The 17839-nt window shown below is 43.7% G+C and overlaps 1 protein-coding gene across 1 annotated transcript in view; it reads left to right on the top strand.

The window, feature by feature from the left end:
• Positions 1-144: 144 nt before the first annotated feature.
• The window catches only part of rps6ka3b (ribosomal protein S6 kinase, polypeptide 3b), a 74983-nt gene continuing 57288 nt past the window's right edge, over positions 145-17839 (top strand). The window contains exons 1-2 of the mRNA XM_083995860.1: positions 145-658; positions 8895-8954. Coding sequence (XP_083851986.1) covers positions 590-658; positions 8895-8954 — 129 coding nt within the window. The 5' untranslated portion in view covers positions 145-589. The remainder of the gene's footprint in view (positions 659-8894; positions 8955-17839) is intronic.

The following is a 17839-nucleotide window of genomic DNA, read 5'->3' as shown; positions in this document are numbered from 1 at the left end:
TTGGTATGAAGTCAAAGCCAAAGAAGTTGTTGATTCTCTCCTTATTACCTAAGGAAGCCGCCTCCTGACGTGACGTGAGCGTGACGCAGCGGTCTGACGGACAGGTAAGCCGACACCGGCCGCCATATTGGGAAACAACGGAAATGAGAGAGAGAGAGGCAGAGAGACAGAGGGGGAGAGAGAGCAGCAGATAGGGAGATAACTCGTGTGTTGAGTCAATCAGTTTCCGAAAAAGGGCGTCCGCCTCTCTGCGTCTCTCTCATGTCTGTCTCCCCGGAGGAAGGGGCGGTCTGAGCGCCACAGCGCAACCGGAATAGTACCGTGTTCCCTCGGCTCTCGGTCAGTCGGTCGGTCGGTCGGTCGGTCGGTGGAGTCCGCGGAGGTTTGGTTGCAGCCGACAGGCACGGAGAGACGGGACCTTAAAAAAAAAAAAAAAAAACACCGAGGGGGGAAAAAAAAGAAAAGAGAAGAGAAGTCAGGACGAGACCGGACAGAAAGTGTCGACCGAGGGAGGGACGACAAGCCGGAGCAGAAAAGAGGAATAAGAAAGAAGAAGAAAGAAAAGTAGAGGCAGTGGAAGACGGGAAAGATGCCCCTGGCTCAGTTGGCTGATCCGTGGCAGAAGATGCCACTGGGGGGGGCGGCGGCGGCGGGAGAGGTGAGCCGGTCACACAGACAGTCACACACCGGGAGGGAGGCAGACTTTGACTGACAGCTGAGTGACTTTGACTCGCAGAGTAACACTGACCGACTGTAGAGAGCAGCCTGTAGCACTGTAAACTCTCCTGTAGATAACCATTAACTCTACTCCTCTATACGCTGCTATAGAGGCTGAAACATGATTTAAAAAAACACCTCAAAGTAGATGTAAATTGTACTATAAAGTCGCATAGTGTCACTGTAAACTACCAAACATGTGTTAAAAAAATCCTTAGGGGTTTAATAACCACGTCAAGGTGCTATAACGGTGAGGTTCAAGATGCATACAGTAAAAACTATACAGTCAGTCACAATTAGATGAGATTGTCAACAGCTGCGGCTCCACTTTAAGCCCCTGTGAAGACGGGACAGCGACCCCAGGTACTGAAATCTGACAATACACTTAGTGACAATTAGTGTAGATTACTATGGACCCAGCTGCTCTTACAGGTCCCATGGGCACAGCAAATGTGATAAGGATATAATATGAAGTAATAATATCATACAGATAGGTTGTAACACTGTTAATGATAATAGAACTACCAGGTACACAGACATCACTATAGCAATGTTGCTCGACTGTGAGTTTGCAAATATGATAAAGTATAAAAATAATACTGTGTGGTTAATGATAGTGGGTTAGCTGCCCTATTTATTGAGGGCATCTACATCGAGGCACAAGCACATTAAATTAGTATTACAGGTCACGTAACACATACACACATGTAGGGGATAAAATTGCATTAATCTGCACACAATGTGCAACACATCCCTAAGTAGTGAGGTTGAAGCTTCACTCTCGGCTAAAGTGTGACTCACTATATATAAGTCATCTCCTCTAAATTTCCTTAAAGTCGCTATAAGACGACTGTGACAGCAGCAGCTCTGCTTTAAGCTGCCATGGGGACACCGGGCCAAAAAAGTGAACTCATGGTGGATACAGAAACATGCTGCAAAGCTCAAAAAACACACAAGTGTTGAAGTAATATCGCAAAATGCATCTTATACCATACAAACTACAAAGTGTGTTTTTTTTTTTACCTTTATTTTACCAGGCAGATTGCTTGAGATAAAATAAGAATTATCTTTTCCAAGCAAGGCCTGGCCAAGAAGGCAGCAAACAAGATACATACACACAAAGAAGATGTTAGGTCTGTAGACTCTATAAGAGCATTTAGAGACTTCAAATGATCCTTGTGAACAGAAGAACTTAAGCTGACAATCAACTTACTGAGTGTCAGCAGCAGCAGCTACTGTTTAAGCTCCTATAAGGACATTAAAGTGATACCAGGTTTGACTAGAAGCTGTAGCTATACACTGGAGACACCTAAACTAAAACCACTATGTTGTGCCACATTTCACTTTCCTTTTTCTATTTGTCTGTCTTGTAACAGCGCATAGAGGACACTGCAGCGTGTTTGTGTTCTCTTGTGATTCCATTTGGGGGAGTGGCTGCTAAATTGTAGGATAGAAAATATAATGTAAAAACATAGGACTGCAACTTAACATGGAGCTATTTATTAGTGTTAGTGCATTTTGACCTGTTAATGTAGTCTACTCTATAGGTTGTCAGAGAACCCTAGATGTCTTCAGGCTGTGTGTTTATGTTTCCTCCTTGCTGTTTAGAAGGTTGGATATGTTTGGCTGGAAATTCAATTAGAGGGTGACCTTGGAACATGCAAGGATGTAGTCTGAGTAGAAGCACTTTCGAGTCGATGCTGCTGAGTGTTTCAGTCACTGCGAGTCAGTCTCTGCTTCTACGTGCTGAGGACAGTGTGAAAAATCCCCGTTTCGTGGTTTTGATTTGGCGTGATTTTCTTTTTTGGTTATAGAACATAACATCAATAGATGCATGGTGGAAAAGTCAAAGTGTGGGATTCATCTGGTGTAAAAGGCTCTTTGTCTCTCACACTCAATACAAGATTGAAACAACAACAGCTCCTGTGAGTGTGTTGTTTCTTTTCTTTTTTCACTTCTTCCTTCCGACAAGTTTTTGAATCTTGATAAAGAGAAAGAGGCGGTGCCACCGAGAACGCATGATTCAGGAAGAGCTTACGTCTTTGTGTGTGTGTGGTGTGTGTCCATTTCCTGCATGAGGTGTCACAATGGCTGCATGGAGAAATGGCTGCATGCATGCGTACGTGTGTGTCACTGTGTAGATTGTGTATAATCAAACCTGATTCACGTTTCACCAAAAAAAGCACTGAGTCACCAGCGCAGCCGGCCTCTCTCATTTCTGCGTGGCGTCCTGACAAGCTGGTACCTGCTCACCGTGTTCCCACAGCGCCCTGCTCCCCTCGCTCTATCAACCAGACAGGAACGTGCTGACACTCTGCTGGATGACACACACCTTTGACCTGCATGTTACACCTCTAAGCCCTTTGACTTGCAGCGATGTGTTTGGTAGCGGAGCGTAAGCCGCTGTACCGGCTTTTTCTAGGCCACCGCAGAACAACAACAAAAAAAACACTCTTTCTCTTTTACACACACACACAAAGGAGCGAGCGGTGAAGCTGTGGAATGAAGTGGACATGGCGCTGGAGGATTGTTGCCCTAAAGACAAGATCATTCAACATGAACACAAAGAGCACAGAGGGGCCGCAGTTGCCTTTTAAAAACATGCAAAGTGTGTTTGAGTGTAGATGATCATGGCTGCAGCGGTGACACCGCTCTGCTCACAAGAAGTGCATTACAGAGCCGGATCATAACCACACGTTTATTAAAGGATGGTTTGCATTATCAGTAGATAAAAATACTGGTTCTTATTTCCCAGAGTGCAAGATGAGACATACAGAGATCCTATTTAATCCACCCAACTGTCTGCAGCCCAAATACATCCAGTTTACCATCAGGTATAACAAATAAGAGAAGAAAAGGGCAATTCAGTTGTATTTATGAAGTGCTTTTCATGCAATAATACAAATAATAGATTACTATATACCTGCAACTAATGGCATTTTAATTACTGATTAGATTATCAGTGTTATGTTTAAAATAAAAAAATATTACATATTAGTAGTAGTAGTTGTAGTAATTTTATTGTTCATCTAACAGTTTGAAACTTAAAGGGACATTGTGTAACTTCTCCTGTTATCTATTCACGAAAATCGATTATTTGGTTCAAAAGTATGTTTGTCATTAATCAGTAACCCCCCCCATCAACAAACTGAAGTGTTCCTTTCAGCTCTGAATTAGCCGTTCATATCATTCATATCTCCATGGAGCGGGTAAGCTCGGTGCTGGCTGCCATGTGGTGTCTCCATGTTTTTATGTTCAGTGGCAGCGTGACGGTAGGAAACCACGGAAACTCAGCGGAGACACTGGAGCTGTCGGCTCAGGTGGAGGTGGCGTCTGTGAAAAGTCACCGCGGTCACCAGATGTCATTTTAGTCACAGAAGTCGAGAGAAAGCCGGTAAAACGTGGGTCAGGTAAACAATACCACATCGCCATGACAACATATTGTCATGTGTACTGTTTTGCCTCGTGCTAACGGACCACTTGTTTACATAGAGGCTTGTTTATGCCGTCACGTGCAGCGGCTGTCGTCCGTCTGCCGTCTGCCCAATTTCAGGTGAATGCAGCATGAAAAATGCGATCGAGTAGCTTGCGATATACAACCGCAATGGTAGATGGGAGTAATTCCTACACAATGTTCCTTTAAATGTACTGATTAAATGAGTAATAAAATCCTGTCATATTCATATCTGAGGAGTTAAAGTCACAATTGTAGCTCATTATGTCAATCACTAATCAATTTATCATTATTTATTAATCCATGAGCCTGAATTTGACCTGGGGTTTTGTTTTGATTAGCTGAGGCTGAGACATTTCCAGCCACTCCAACATGATAAGCTGAATCCTTTGCCCGATCAATGGATTGATCAATAATTCACATAAAAAAATCAAGAAAAAGAATCTTCAACCATTTCTAGTGATGAATGATTTATTCTTCAAGTCTTTCATCAGTTCTCTGGTTTCAGAGACTTTTCTTAATCTTTCATGACAGTAAAGTGAATATCTGTGTGTTAGGACATAACAAGACAAATATGTCCCGCTGAACTCTGGGAAATCTGTTGCTCCATTCTTTTCTTTTTTTTTCTTTAAGCGTCAGTGACACTTCGATTCGTTTCATTCTGCTCTTGAAGAATGAGCTACATCAGATAAATATCCGTTTTGCATAAATATGAGGGGGCCTGTCTGAGCTCGTTGTGAGAACATACGTTTTTTTTTAGTTTCCTTGAGTAAGAGAACAGGATTTATTGCTTAATTCCTCTCAACACACATTAGTCAGTACTTTGCAGAGAAACTGAATTTCTCTTGTTAGAAAGCTACAGAAGTGAAACGACTGAAAATAAAGTGGTGCACCAACAACATCAAAGAAAGACACAGAGGGCAGCAGTACGTTACTTAAATCACACCTGCACCATGTTTATCTTGGAGGATTCACTTTAAAGACTACACCTCTCATAACAAGAAACCACAGAAATGCCATCACCTACGTGGTGATTTCCAGATTCAATATCAGAGCGTCCAAGTAAAAATAAAGGTTCTCATTGTGTCTGGGTGTAGGCAGAGGTATCGGCCTGATCATACCAGAGTGTGTGGCTGGGTTTCTCCACAGAAACAACCTCATAAGTTTCTTGCCCAACAAATTGAGCTTTTAAAACAGGAAACAAGACGAAGAAGAATAAAAGAACAGAATGCTTCGATCAGTGACACGTGCAAATTAATTTTGTGTTTGGATCTCAGCCAGGTACCAAAGCAATCTGGGCAGTTTTACATTTTTAAAAGACAGGTTCACATGTTTTCAGGCTGTTATAATCCTTTATTCCCATTGAGACACTGAAATAGATACAACATGCTGCGAGTGCTCCTCCTGTTCATACTTTGCCTAACAACTCGAGTTCCACAGAACTGTTTTGTGCAAGAAAACCTGGAATAAGTTCAGCCAGAGACAGATTTCTAATGAATTTGACAAACAAGCAGGTGTTTGGTTTTTCACTGCTTGAGGTTTCTCTGGCTGGAGTTTCCTCACTGAGCCGTGCTGACTCAAAAAGGGGAATTTTGTAATCAAGTTGTTAGCTGTAAAAGACACTCATCAGGGACAGTTGTCCACATGCAGCACTGCGACCTGAACAAAAAGCCAGAAACACGCCCTTCCTCTGTGAGGGAAAAAATCAGCGGAGCCCCCACAGCAGCGCCGGATGCCGCAATGTCTCTTGGCAAGTCTGCCAGCACTGCATATTTTTTGCATAATGATATCCGATTACTTTGCCGGCAGAGCCATGGTAACAATAACGCTTATTAATGCCAGGTGTTAATCTATCACATGCCGGTACCAGGTGGAGACGGGATCCAAGAGTCGGATGAGGCCTGAGAGCTCGAGCTCCGAGTACTGGGCTGGATTTGACGCTGGCTGCTATACAGACATCATGCAGGCAGTCAGTGTGCTTCAGAGGTTTGCAGAGGAGACGAGGAGGGAGAGGCGCCAGGCAAAGATGCATGTGGTGAACAGGACGATGCATGCTAATGTTCTGAAGACAGCTGGAAATCGCTTTCTTGTAATTGATGCATCGCTATTAGGGCGTTATACAACACTCACGACAGTTTGCTCCTAAAGTCACACTTCTTCTTCTTCTTAGAGACAAAGCTCAAGTCTGAACACAGACACAATTTTAGATTCAGTGTCATTCACACTTCCCGTTGATATCATTGTGTTTGATGTCCAACATGAATAAATGTCCATAAATCTGCATAGACATCAAAGATAAAAAGACGCTGCTAACTGCAGAACTTTATCGGTCTTTTTTTAAATCCGTGGGTATACAGTACAGATGAACTGCTAACTGCTCATTCAACACACTTGAAGGGCTACTTTTCTGCCATGTAAACAAATACAGGTGTTGAGAAAGCAGCAGCTCACAGTCTACTGTCTGATTCCATCGCTGCCAAATTATCAGCACAGTAGCTACAAAACTTGGAGCAGGATTTATCCCGTATTTAAAATTGCATGGGCCAGACGTTCCTCGCTCTTGTCTGAGGGGGAGGTACCTGCTTTGTCCCACTTTGTCCCGCTCTTGTCAGTCTTTGAAATCCCCTGCATCAGAGACAAGCTGCTAGATCAGCTCTTGTTGTCCTTCACTGCAGAGCCTGAGACAACCTCTCCATCCACTGCCCCGTCCTCTCCGTCACCTTCAATCTCTGCATGTTTCTTCCTCTCTCTCATCATAATCCATCGCTCTCTCAACCTGTCTGCCGTCCATCTCATCTCTGCCCCCCCCCCTCTGTCGCCCCGCTGTGCTGATTCCAGGCTTATCCTCCCGACTCCGTTCTTACCAGCAAAGTAAATAATCACCATAATCGCTTTTATTGTTATTATTGTTTTTGTCGGGCTGTAGTATCAGTGCTATCAGTGTCTGAATCGCAGCTGTTGTTCCAGCAGGAAAGCAGACCGGCTGATAATCTGCCTTACGTAATGCTAATTCATATCTGTTGTTTTTGCTTTTCCCTTTTGGCCTAGCAGATGAGGTAGACACCGTCCGAGCTTGGTGTCCTTGATGATAAATCTCACACTGCGACCGTCTGGAGAATATTCTCCCCCGGCTTCACGCTTTAGTTTGAACTCTGCTTTGATTCCTCCTCACGGGGAGCAGGAGCGAGGTTTCAAAGTAGAAGACGCCTACCCATTGAGCAGCTCGCTTCACCTTTGAACGTTTGTCAGCGTAAAAATCAAAACAAGTCGTGTTTGGTAGACAGCACAGTCCTTGATGTGTATCTTACTTACTGCAATAGACAGCAGGGAGCGGCCGGGCGCTGCCCAGACCTGGGGTGTGAAGCACGCTATCTGGTGGAGGTCACTCAGGGCAGATGCTGATACTGTTACTGTGTTGCACGTTGAGATCCACTATTTAGCTTTGCCACTTTTTACAGTTTACAGCTTCCTTCCAGATTCGCCACCACTCAAACCAGATTGATCATAACAACAACATACGGATGGTGACGAATTAAAGGAAAAGTCTGGCTAATCATGTGCACTCAACAAAAAAAACATACAGCTACATTTAATGTAATCAGTGGTGTTTCTACATATACAGATGCTTGACAGGCTAAGTTATGGCTTACTATAGGGTCTAAGGTGCTGACTGTTAAGTACAGTGTTGCTGGGGGCGGGGACCTTTATTTCACCTCTTCTTACAGCATCGTTTTCTGTCATCTCTCCTATTGACACCACAAAATGTGTGCGTAATGCAATTTTTTTTTTTGAAGTCTCTGATACAGCCATGAATGCCAGTAAACATGTTACTCCAAATCTGTTACTGATTTTCATCCAGACTTTATGTCTAAATACATCCAGAGGTTGTGTTTCCTATCAGCCGGCAACTTGCACACACTTGAGATGTTGCCGATCATCCTCAGCCAATCAGCTTTAAGTGTTGACCTGGAGTTCATTATAATGAAAGGTCTTTCCAGTTTTATGTGCTTTTTGCAGAATGTTATAATGCAGGCCAATACTCCACCAGCACTATGACCTCAGTGCTCAGTTCATAATTGAGATAACATATTAAAGGAGACATATCATGCCCATTTTCCACAAATTAAAATAGTTCCCAGGTGTCTTAAAGACATGTCTGTGACATGCTTCGGTCAAAATCCCCCAATGATCAAACATCACAGCTCTTTTCATCCTCTCTAAACAGCTCTGTTCAGAACGGCTGCTTTCAGTGTCTGTCCCTTTAAATGCAAATGAACCACTGCTTGCCCCACCTCTTTTACTGGTACCAGGTAGGGGTGCTATTATGCAAATTCGAAAAATAATTACATCATTGTCAGACAACTGAGGGAACAGCTCGTAAAACCACATGGATTTCAACCTAAAGTGATATTTCCATAATATGTCTCCTTTAATGAATGTGTCAGAAAAAAACGATCACTATAGGCAACATTGGTATAGAAGTGATTGTTCCGTATTGCATTAGACTGGAGGTGTACCTAATAAAGTGGACACTCAAGGTAAATGTGACAAATCCTCACTGGTGGGTGATGAGTGTGAAACAGTCCTGTACAGTATGTGCGGTGATGTTGTGGGGGCAGTTGTTGCTCAGGTGAAGCAGTGACGCAGCAGCCGCCTCGCAGCATCACACTGAGGCTAACTACTATGTATGCTAATGTGTTCATCTGTGTGTGTGTGATTACAGGACGTTCATCATGAAGTAGAGGACTTGGTGAGCGAGGACGACTCCATGCCGGCCTGCGCTGTAAGTCCACCCCCCATTCACATCACACACACCAAGCTCTACATGGCGTCGGCGGTTCCTGTTGGTCTTGTCTGACACTAGTGAGCCTTGGTTGTAAACAGTGTGTTAGTGCGCAACACTCTGCACTTACTGATGGCAGCTGTTTGTGTTAGTGTGTGTGTGATATGCACTCATGACTCTGACTGCACATTATTGACGAGTAAATAGCCCTCCAGGTCATTTGTACATGGACACGTGCGACCTTGTGTGTGCGCTGTGTGAGTGCAGCTGAAACTCACTCACTCACACACACAGTTTAGCTCTTAGATAATTCATCCAGCGTGTGAGAAAACTGACGCCTACTGCAGCAGGATAATTGCTGGTATGAAAGTGAAGTTCAGCATGGCTCACTATTAAAGTCATGAGTCATCTTATAGCAAAAAAAAATTCCTCCCTCAGATCCTGTGCACTGCTCGATACCATCCTTTATTTGTGACGTTCATCACATTCCTGCAGTTATTTCTGTGTTAGATGTTTTATTTACTCTTATTGTAAACCCACCTTGTTTTACTCTTCTTCTTCACTTACTTTTTATCCAGTTTCAAGCTATTAACAAATTCTAACTTTGTTAAAGGTGTAATATGTAGGAATTCCCCCCATCTAGCGGTGCGGTTGCATATCAGAACGTATTCTTGATGTTGCATTCACGTGAAATCGGGCAGACGTCAGACAGACAACAGACGCTGCATGTAACAGGATAAACAAGCGTCTATGTAAACAAGTGGTCCACCAGCACGAGGCAAAACAATACAGGCGTGACAATATGTTGTCATGGTGATGTGGTATTGTTTACCTGACCCACGTTTTACCGTCTTTCTCTTGTCGAGTAAAATGACATCCGGTTGGTTTGCCGACGGCCGTCTGCCTGACTGCACCTGAATGCAACACCAGTGCCTCCGTCCTTCCTCACACTACACAGTGGTGACAGTTTTAACAGGCCGAGCCGACAGCTCCGGTGAGTTTCTATGGTTACCTACGGTCACGCTGCCACTCAACGTAAAAAATGGCGATGCAACATGGCCGCCTCGGTTCGGTGCGTCGCCCACTTATGTACTTGTAACGACTTGTAACAACTCATTCTAAGGTACCAGAAAGCTTTCATTTGTATGCGGGTGTGATTCCACTTCAGTAAAATACGTATTTATGAAAGACATATTTGATTTTTGCTAATAAAAAGCCAAATAAGTTACATGCTGGGGCTTTAATATTATTCTTTTTGGCAAAATGACACAATGATGTGTGCTATTAATGCACATTAGCACATTACGTGCTCACGTTAAAGAGAGGTGGATATAAATAAATGAAAATATATGTACTAGAATAGGAATCCTTTCTTAATTCATCCTCTTGTATAAATCTGTGAATTACAAATTGACAGAAAGGTTTCACACATGTTCATGTGAAATGATGCTGTGTCTGTTTATCAGCACAGTAACAGCTGTAACACTGTGAGGTGGTGAGGGGTCTGAAAAATCCCATATGATGTGTCCCAGTTTCATGCATTGTACTGGTTGTGTATGTCTACATTGTTTTTAACAGATTAAAACCAACACAACAAAACACAAAACACAAAACACAAAACGGAACAGTCATAAATTCAGTACACGCTCATTGGACATTCAGAATTCAAATCACTGATCATTAATAGGGCCAACTTTTGTTTAGCACATCACAATCAGGTAAAAAAGTGAGTGTGTGTGTAACTGCATGCACCAGCAAAAGAAAAGAAAAAAGACCAGTTCTTTGTTCTGTAGCAGCGGCTCAGCAGCTGAAGTGAGTGTGGGCAAAGTTGCTTGACATCTGAATATTAATGACAACATTTGCATTGTACTGACACAGATAACTGGGAGGCAATGAACTGTTAACTCTTCTTTACATGGAGCTTGTTTCTGGACTCAGTTTGTCTGTTTCCATGTAGGTGAGACGACTGGATCATCCAATTCAATGACAGGTGTATTTTATGGTGTATGATAGATAGATAGATAGATAGATAGATAGATAGATAGATAGATAGATAGATAGATAGATAGACAGACAGTGACATGGGAGAGACAGACCAACACGTCAGGGTCACTAATGACCTGTGACACAACTGATATTAAACAGAAAGCTCAAACGCGTGCTGCAGACAAATGACTCAGCCACTCCCTGCTTGTTCTCTACTTGTATTTTATCATGAAACAGTTGAACCTCCTCAGCCCTTTATAGTGATGAAGAATGAGCAGTGTGGGAAAGGCTGTGAATGGAAGCTGTTCATGTCAAAGGGTTGAGAGCTACTTTGTCCTGGAATCACTGGTGAAGAGCCTACAGAATAAAAGCAAATCTGACTTTGATCTTATTTTAGGGTCTTCCTAGTTTTATGTGCGTGTGTGTGTGTCGGCGGCAGGCAGGCCAGCTGCACACATCGATTTTTAAATGCAGAGGAGATGGCTTATGGATCGACCGTCTGAGAAGAGCTGAGCACTCATTACCTCACTCTCCAGAGTCTGCAGCACACACGCACGCACGCACGCACACACACACACACACACACACACACACACACACACACACACACACACACACACACATAGACAGATACATAGAAAGACAGGGAGAGAGAGAGGGAGAGGGAGAGACACTCACAGCCTCTGAGGCAGGAAGTTAGATGTGAAAACGGTGTGAATGTTACAGGGATGTGAGGATGAATTTATTATAAAGCTGTTAATGAGTGAGTTGTTCCACTGACTTAACTGAGTGTGACTCTTTTGTGTGTGTGTGTGGTCTCAGGTTAAATTGGGGTAATGCTGCAGCCTCACTGTGTCATGTTGCTGACGTTTTCAGTGTGAAAGTGACAGGAGTACTTCTGTACCTGTGAGCACCTCATTGACAAAAGTTCACTAAACCACTTCAGCAGTGATCGTTTTACTGAGTTTCTATTATTAGAAATGTAACGATTCTGATTCCAGCGGCTGGCGTGAGGATTTTCTGCTTGTATTCATCACACATTTGACAACTTTGGTCGTGGCATATGAGCCTGAAGGATGGAGGCATCAACTGAAATTCTCCTGTTGGATATCAGTTGATCTTTGTCTTTCAATGTTTATAATGATTGGTTGCATCCCTATTCTAAAACCTTTTGAATTCTTCTTCACAGTTCAAAAATACGACATATTAAGTAAATGTGAAGTAAGTGCTGTAACAATACACAGCCTTTGATCATACGGCTGCCATCAGATGTCTTTTTCTGTCTGAACAAAGTGATCAGCCAAAATACTGAAGATCTTCAATTTACCATCATGTAACAGTAGGATACTGACCAAAGTCTCAGAGTCTCATTTCTCTTTTATGAGATGATCAAATAGGTGCCTGACTCTGAACCTGATTCCTCTGTGTAACTAGAGATTTCTTCTTTTTTTTAAAGTATATTTTTGGGCCTTTCTTTGCCTTTAATGGACAGGACAGTTGCGAGAGAGACAGGAAATGGGAGGCAGAGAAGGGGGGGGGGATTTATACTAATGAATAAAATTCACAACACAGATCATGGTCCTGTCCACAGTTTAGACCTCACAATCAAAGAAGAACATGCACTCACACACACAGCTACACACACAACCCTCACATTCAAGAGTGCTGAATGGATAACACACACTACACTCATCATCACTAGTTCATATATGAACAAGATGGCAACACAATCACCTCACATACAGACTGTAGTGCTCATTGTTGAGTCAGTAACACACACACACACACACACACACACACACACACACACACACACACACACACACACACACACACACACACACACTCATAGATGCCCCCAGCGAGGCAGAAAATGTTTTCCAGACTCAGTGTTAGGAACATCGCTGCTCTCTGAGGAACTGACTAACATCTGCTGCCATCTGCTGTGTGTGTGTGTGTGTGTGTGTGTGTGTGTGTGTGTGTGTGTGTGTGTGTGTGTGTGTGTGTGTGTGTGTGTGTGTGTGTGTGTGTGTGTGTGTGTGTGTGTGTGTGAGTGTGTGAGTGTGTGAGTGTGTGTGTGACAGACAGCGTATCATGTTTGGTCCAGGATGAGGTCACTGACTCACTGTGGGAGCGGCCGACACCGACCACCACTTTAATGTCTGTCTGTCCACCTCTCTGCACTTTGTGTCAGCATCACCAGCCCAGTTCGTTTCTATGGTGACGACATGTGTCCTGAGGCTGCCATCCCAATATTTATATGACAAATGAGCAGTTCTGATAAATGTACTGACAGATCCCAGCCTTCCAGTGTGGAGTGAAGTCAGCTTGTTCCTGAACAACACATCTCTTCCTCAGTGAGGTATTGAGTCAGGTCGTGTCTCTGCGCTGGCCGCTCCAGCTCACACATGGTGTACATCTTGACTGTTCCTGTTCTGTGATGAGCGTTTGAGCCTGACCGAGTCGTCTCCTCCACTTCAGCTCAGTGAGTGGAACGGCAGCTGTTCAGCGCAACAGCAGGACAAGTTGAACATCTGGAGGAAACACTGGTGGAGTTTTCTGGTCGACCTGAAAAGTCCTGGAGACAATCTTTCCTTATCCCAGAAACAACACTGCTGTTTCCTTAAATAAGACCCAGTGTAATGTCTGAACTGTTGGTTCCACTGTCAACATGTTTTTGGGTTTTAACTGTGGACTGAGGATTTGTTTTGTCTGGCAAATGCAAGATGACTAAAACTTGACATTTACATGATAAAGAGCTACATTTTTAAAACAGCTGAGCAAGAATAAAAACACACGGCACACTGACTCTCATTGTTGGGTGTTTGAGATTGTGAGTGAGAATTGACAAAAAAAATCTGTAATTTTCAGGCTCCCTAGGTTGAAACCCATGGTTTTATGAGCTGTTCCCTCAGTTGTCTGACAACGATGGATGTAACTAGTTTTCGATTTTGCATAACACCACCCCTACCTGGGACCGGTAGAAGGGGCGGGGCAAGCAGTGGATCATTTGCATTTAAAGGGCCAGGCACTGAAACCAGCCGTTCTGAACGGGGCTGTTTAGAGAGGATGAAGAGAGCTGTGATGTTTGATCCTTGAGGTATTTTGACCAAAGCATGTCACAGACATGTCTTTAAGACACCTGGTGACTATTTTAATTTGTGGAAGAGGGACATGATATGTCTCCTTTAAGGTCCTGTCCAGACTCACACTCCCCCATTTTCAACTCAAGATCCAGCACACACACACCAGACTGGACATTTGGCCAGTCTGCACGTGCTAGCTGCAGCAGGCTAATGTAATAGAAAGTCAGTGGTCACACACACACACGCACACACGCACACTGCAGTTGTAGTAATGAAGCACAGAGAGATGAAGTCTGACACAACATGTGGATCCTCATTTCCCTTTTCAGCATATTTTCTCTGACAGATTACAAAAGGAAAACTAAATAATTCATCACTCCCTCAGATAAAGGCCTTTATCACTAATGCTAAAAATGTAATGAATTTCCTTATTAGAGTCATTTCATAAATCATTGCACAACCTCCTGTGTGTGTGTGTGTGTGTGTGTGTGTGTGTGTGTGTGTGTGTGTGTGTGTGTGTGTGTGTGTGTGTGTGTGTGTGTGTGTGTGTGTGTGTGTGTGTGTGTGTGTGTGTGTGTATGTGTGTGTGCGCTAGCTGGCAGATGGTGTTTAATCTCCTCTGGCCATCTGGACTGACTTTCTCTGGCGTCTTTTAAACGCCCACACACACACACACACACACACACAAACACATGGCACTCTCTTATTCAACATGCTCAGGTGTGTGTGTTTATGTGTGTGCTTGTGCATGTTTTGTTTGCATGTGTGTGTGTGTGTGTTTGTGAGTGAGAGTGAGTGAGCAGATAGACAGGGACATTCCTTGGAAGCAGCTCATCCACTTATGGTTTAAATGGTCATAACCTCTGACTGTGGAGCAAGAAGTGGTAGACTGTTATTGTGTGTCTGTGTGTGTGTGTGCGTCTGTGTGTGTGCGTGTGTGCGAGCACATGCCCAGACAAACAAAAGGTCAGAAAAATAGATGTTCTCAGTTTGGCACATTTTACTCTTACTTTTTAAAAATAAAAACAGCTATTTTTGTTTGGGTTTCTAATAGATGTGTGTGTGTTGGTGTGTGTGTGTGTTGATGTGTGAGGGAGGAAGTGTGTGCGCTCAGGCCTAAACACCTACAATGGAACTGTTGACCCCACCCACTCTGGCTTGAGTGGATATTGATGGGCACAGAGAATGAGAGAGAAAGAGGAAATATTGATTGATAGGAAGAGGCATAAAAGCATGAGTGTGTGTGTCCATGTGTGTCCATCCGCTGTGTGCGTGTGTGTGTGTGTGTGTTTTAGAGAAGCAGGAAAAGGAAGAAAGATTCCAGTGTCCTCCCAGTTTAGTTTTGCTCAGGATCAGTCGGTTCATTCCTTTGTGGTAATGGGAAGGGTCAGTGTGTGTGCGTGCGTGTTGTGAACAAGGCATTGTGGGTACGGCCATTGTGAGGTCATGGGGCGATGATGTAATCTGTGTAACTCGGCGCCGGTTTTCCTGAACGCAACCCTCTCTCCAAGAACAGACCAATCACAGAGAAGACACACAAACAAAGAGACAGAGACAGAGTACTCTGAGAGTTTTAGCTAGTAAATGGAACTAATATGGCCGACAGATAGGCTAATTATTATTGTAGCGGTTCCTCATTAATGAGTTCAACTCAGCGTTTTTCTGCAGTTGGCAGCTACAGACCCAGATGTTTCCCTCAGGAGCTGGTGGAGACCAAAATGGAGTTTAAGGTGACTGTATATTTGTTTCAAAACACAACTAACTGCAAGTTTAAAGGGATAGTTCAACATTTTGGCAAATTGGCCCATTTCCATACTCCCTATAGTCATAGGAGTAGGTTTGTTACCTTTATTTGTCGGTGCAAGCTGTTTTTAGAACGGCGGAACAGAGCCGCAAGCTGCTCAGAGCTACGCTACGGAGACTAACGCCTAAATTCCACTGGATGCGGAACGGCTGCAGATCCGCTCCGGTACGGCGGCGGAGCCGTTACGTATTAATTATAATCACCGTGTGAGCGTCCACCGACTCCGGGTCCGCTGCGTCGTGGGTCCGGAACGGCACCGGCATCCGGCAGCCCTCGCAACACATACGCAGAGCTTCTATTTTTGCCGGACGCCGGAGCACGGCGCATCAATCAGCACAGAGCAGGTCGTGTATGACAGGAAATCGTGGGCAAAATACAAAATAAAACACCCGGTTAATTTTCAAAATAAAATACACCATGTTTACAGCGGAGCATATTATATATATATATATATATTATATATATCCTGCTTTACACCTTGAAAACGTTGTAATGGGCAGCGACGGCCTGAAGTCAGCAGCTCGGAGGTTTTCAGACATCATTTCACCCCGTTTACACCATGGACAAGAAGATAGTGATTGCAAAATCAAGTCAGGTCAGCACCAAGTTGTTTCTACTCCTCTGGATTAAATTAATTGTTTTTGATTTTGTGGTTCACTTTATGGAAACTACAACCCGAGATCACGTGTTCCCGCTGTGCGGCGGAGCCGCAACAATCAACATCATGGACGGAACCGGTGTGAGTTGACGGAGTCGGAGTACGCAGCCATTCCGTAGCGGACCCGTTTCGGAATCGTTCCGCATCCAGTGGAATCCCGGCGTAATGGGATTTCTTAGTTTCCCTCATCAAACTCATCAAATACACAATCCAACAACTCCAAAACGCTCTGGTGGACAAGTTGTGACCTGCACATTCACCACACTATAGAGATAATAACAGAACGTTATGAGACAGAGTTGTTTTAGAGGGAAATACAGAGTCGTGCCAAAAAGAGACTGCTTGCCGACAGGAACGCTCATCAGCTCATTTCTCTGCTCCGCCGTTCTAAAAATAGCTTGTACTGACAATTAAAGGTAACGAACCTACTCTTAAAACTATAGGGATTATGGGAATGGGCCAATTTGCCAAAATGTTGAAATATCCCTTTAATAAAAGTAGCAAATCCTTATTTTAACCTCTTTAGACTAACTCATTCGTTCATTTAAGCATTGTGTCAGCATTAAACCAAGACACTGGTTCAGTGTTTGTCACTGAGAGGCATTTTAATGTGTCAGGTTTAGACTGGAAACAACTGGCCAACAACTAATCCACGTTTCACATGTGCACGACATGTTTTCACCTCACACAGAATAGATGTACGGCCACGGGGAAGTGAATTGATTGAAATGTACTGTGAGTAATGCCAAGCTCTATTCAGTATAGATTGAATTAATGTTTCCTCAACTGGGAGTCAGCGTGTTTATTCAGCACTGATACACTAAACACTTCCAATCTGCAAGAAACTTTTACTGCAAAGCTAAAGCACACAGTTTCAGATTGATCCTCCATGTTTTAAAAGAGAGAGGACTGATTCTTCTCCACTGGGAGGTTTTGCTGTTCATCAGTAACAAAACAAGTGTTAGTTGCAGCCATATCTGGCCTATAGGGACGGCCGATGGGAGTCTCCTATATGTTCACTGAGGAGCTGTAGGGGAAAAATGTCTGGCTGACCTGAGCAGGAATTTGACACAGACACTCAAAACCAACGTCTCGTCTTGTTTCCACCCCTCCTCCTCTTCATCCTCCTCCTCCTCTTCGTCATCTCTGTCTCTAGAGGAATTTGATGTCAGACTCTCACTGGTCGTCCCCCTCGTCTCACAAGCTGAACTTTTCACGTCATTTATCAGACTTTTGTTTCCTCTGTCTCACTCCCTTTTTCCTACCTATTACTATTTTTTTTTCCATTTCTCTCCCTGTTTCCTTTCCTGTACGCCTTTCCTTTGGTTCCTTTTCATTTCCTCTCCTCTCC

This window comes from Trachurus trachurus, assembly GCF_905171665.1.
Source record: "Trachurus trachurus genome assembly, chromosome: 20".
Lineage (NCBI taxonomy): Eukaryota > Metazoa > Chordata > Actinopteri > Carangiformes > Carangidae > Trachurus > Trachurus trachurus.
This window is presented reverse-complemented; position numbering and strand designations above follow the sequence as displayed.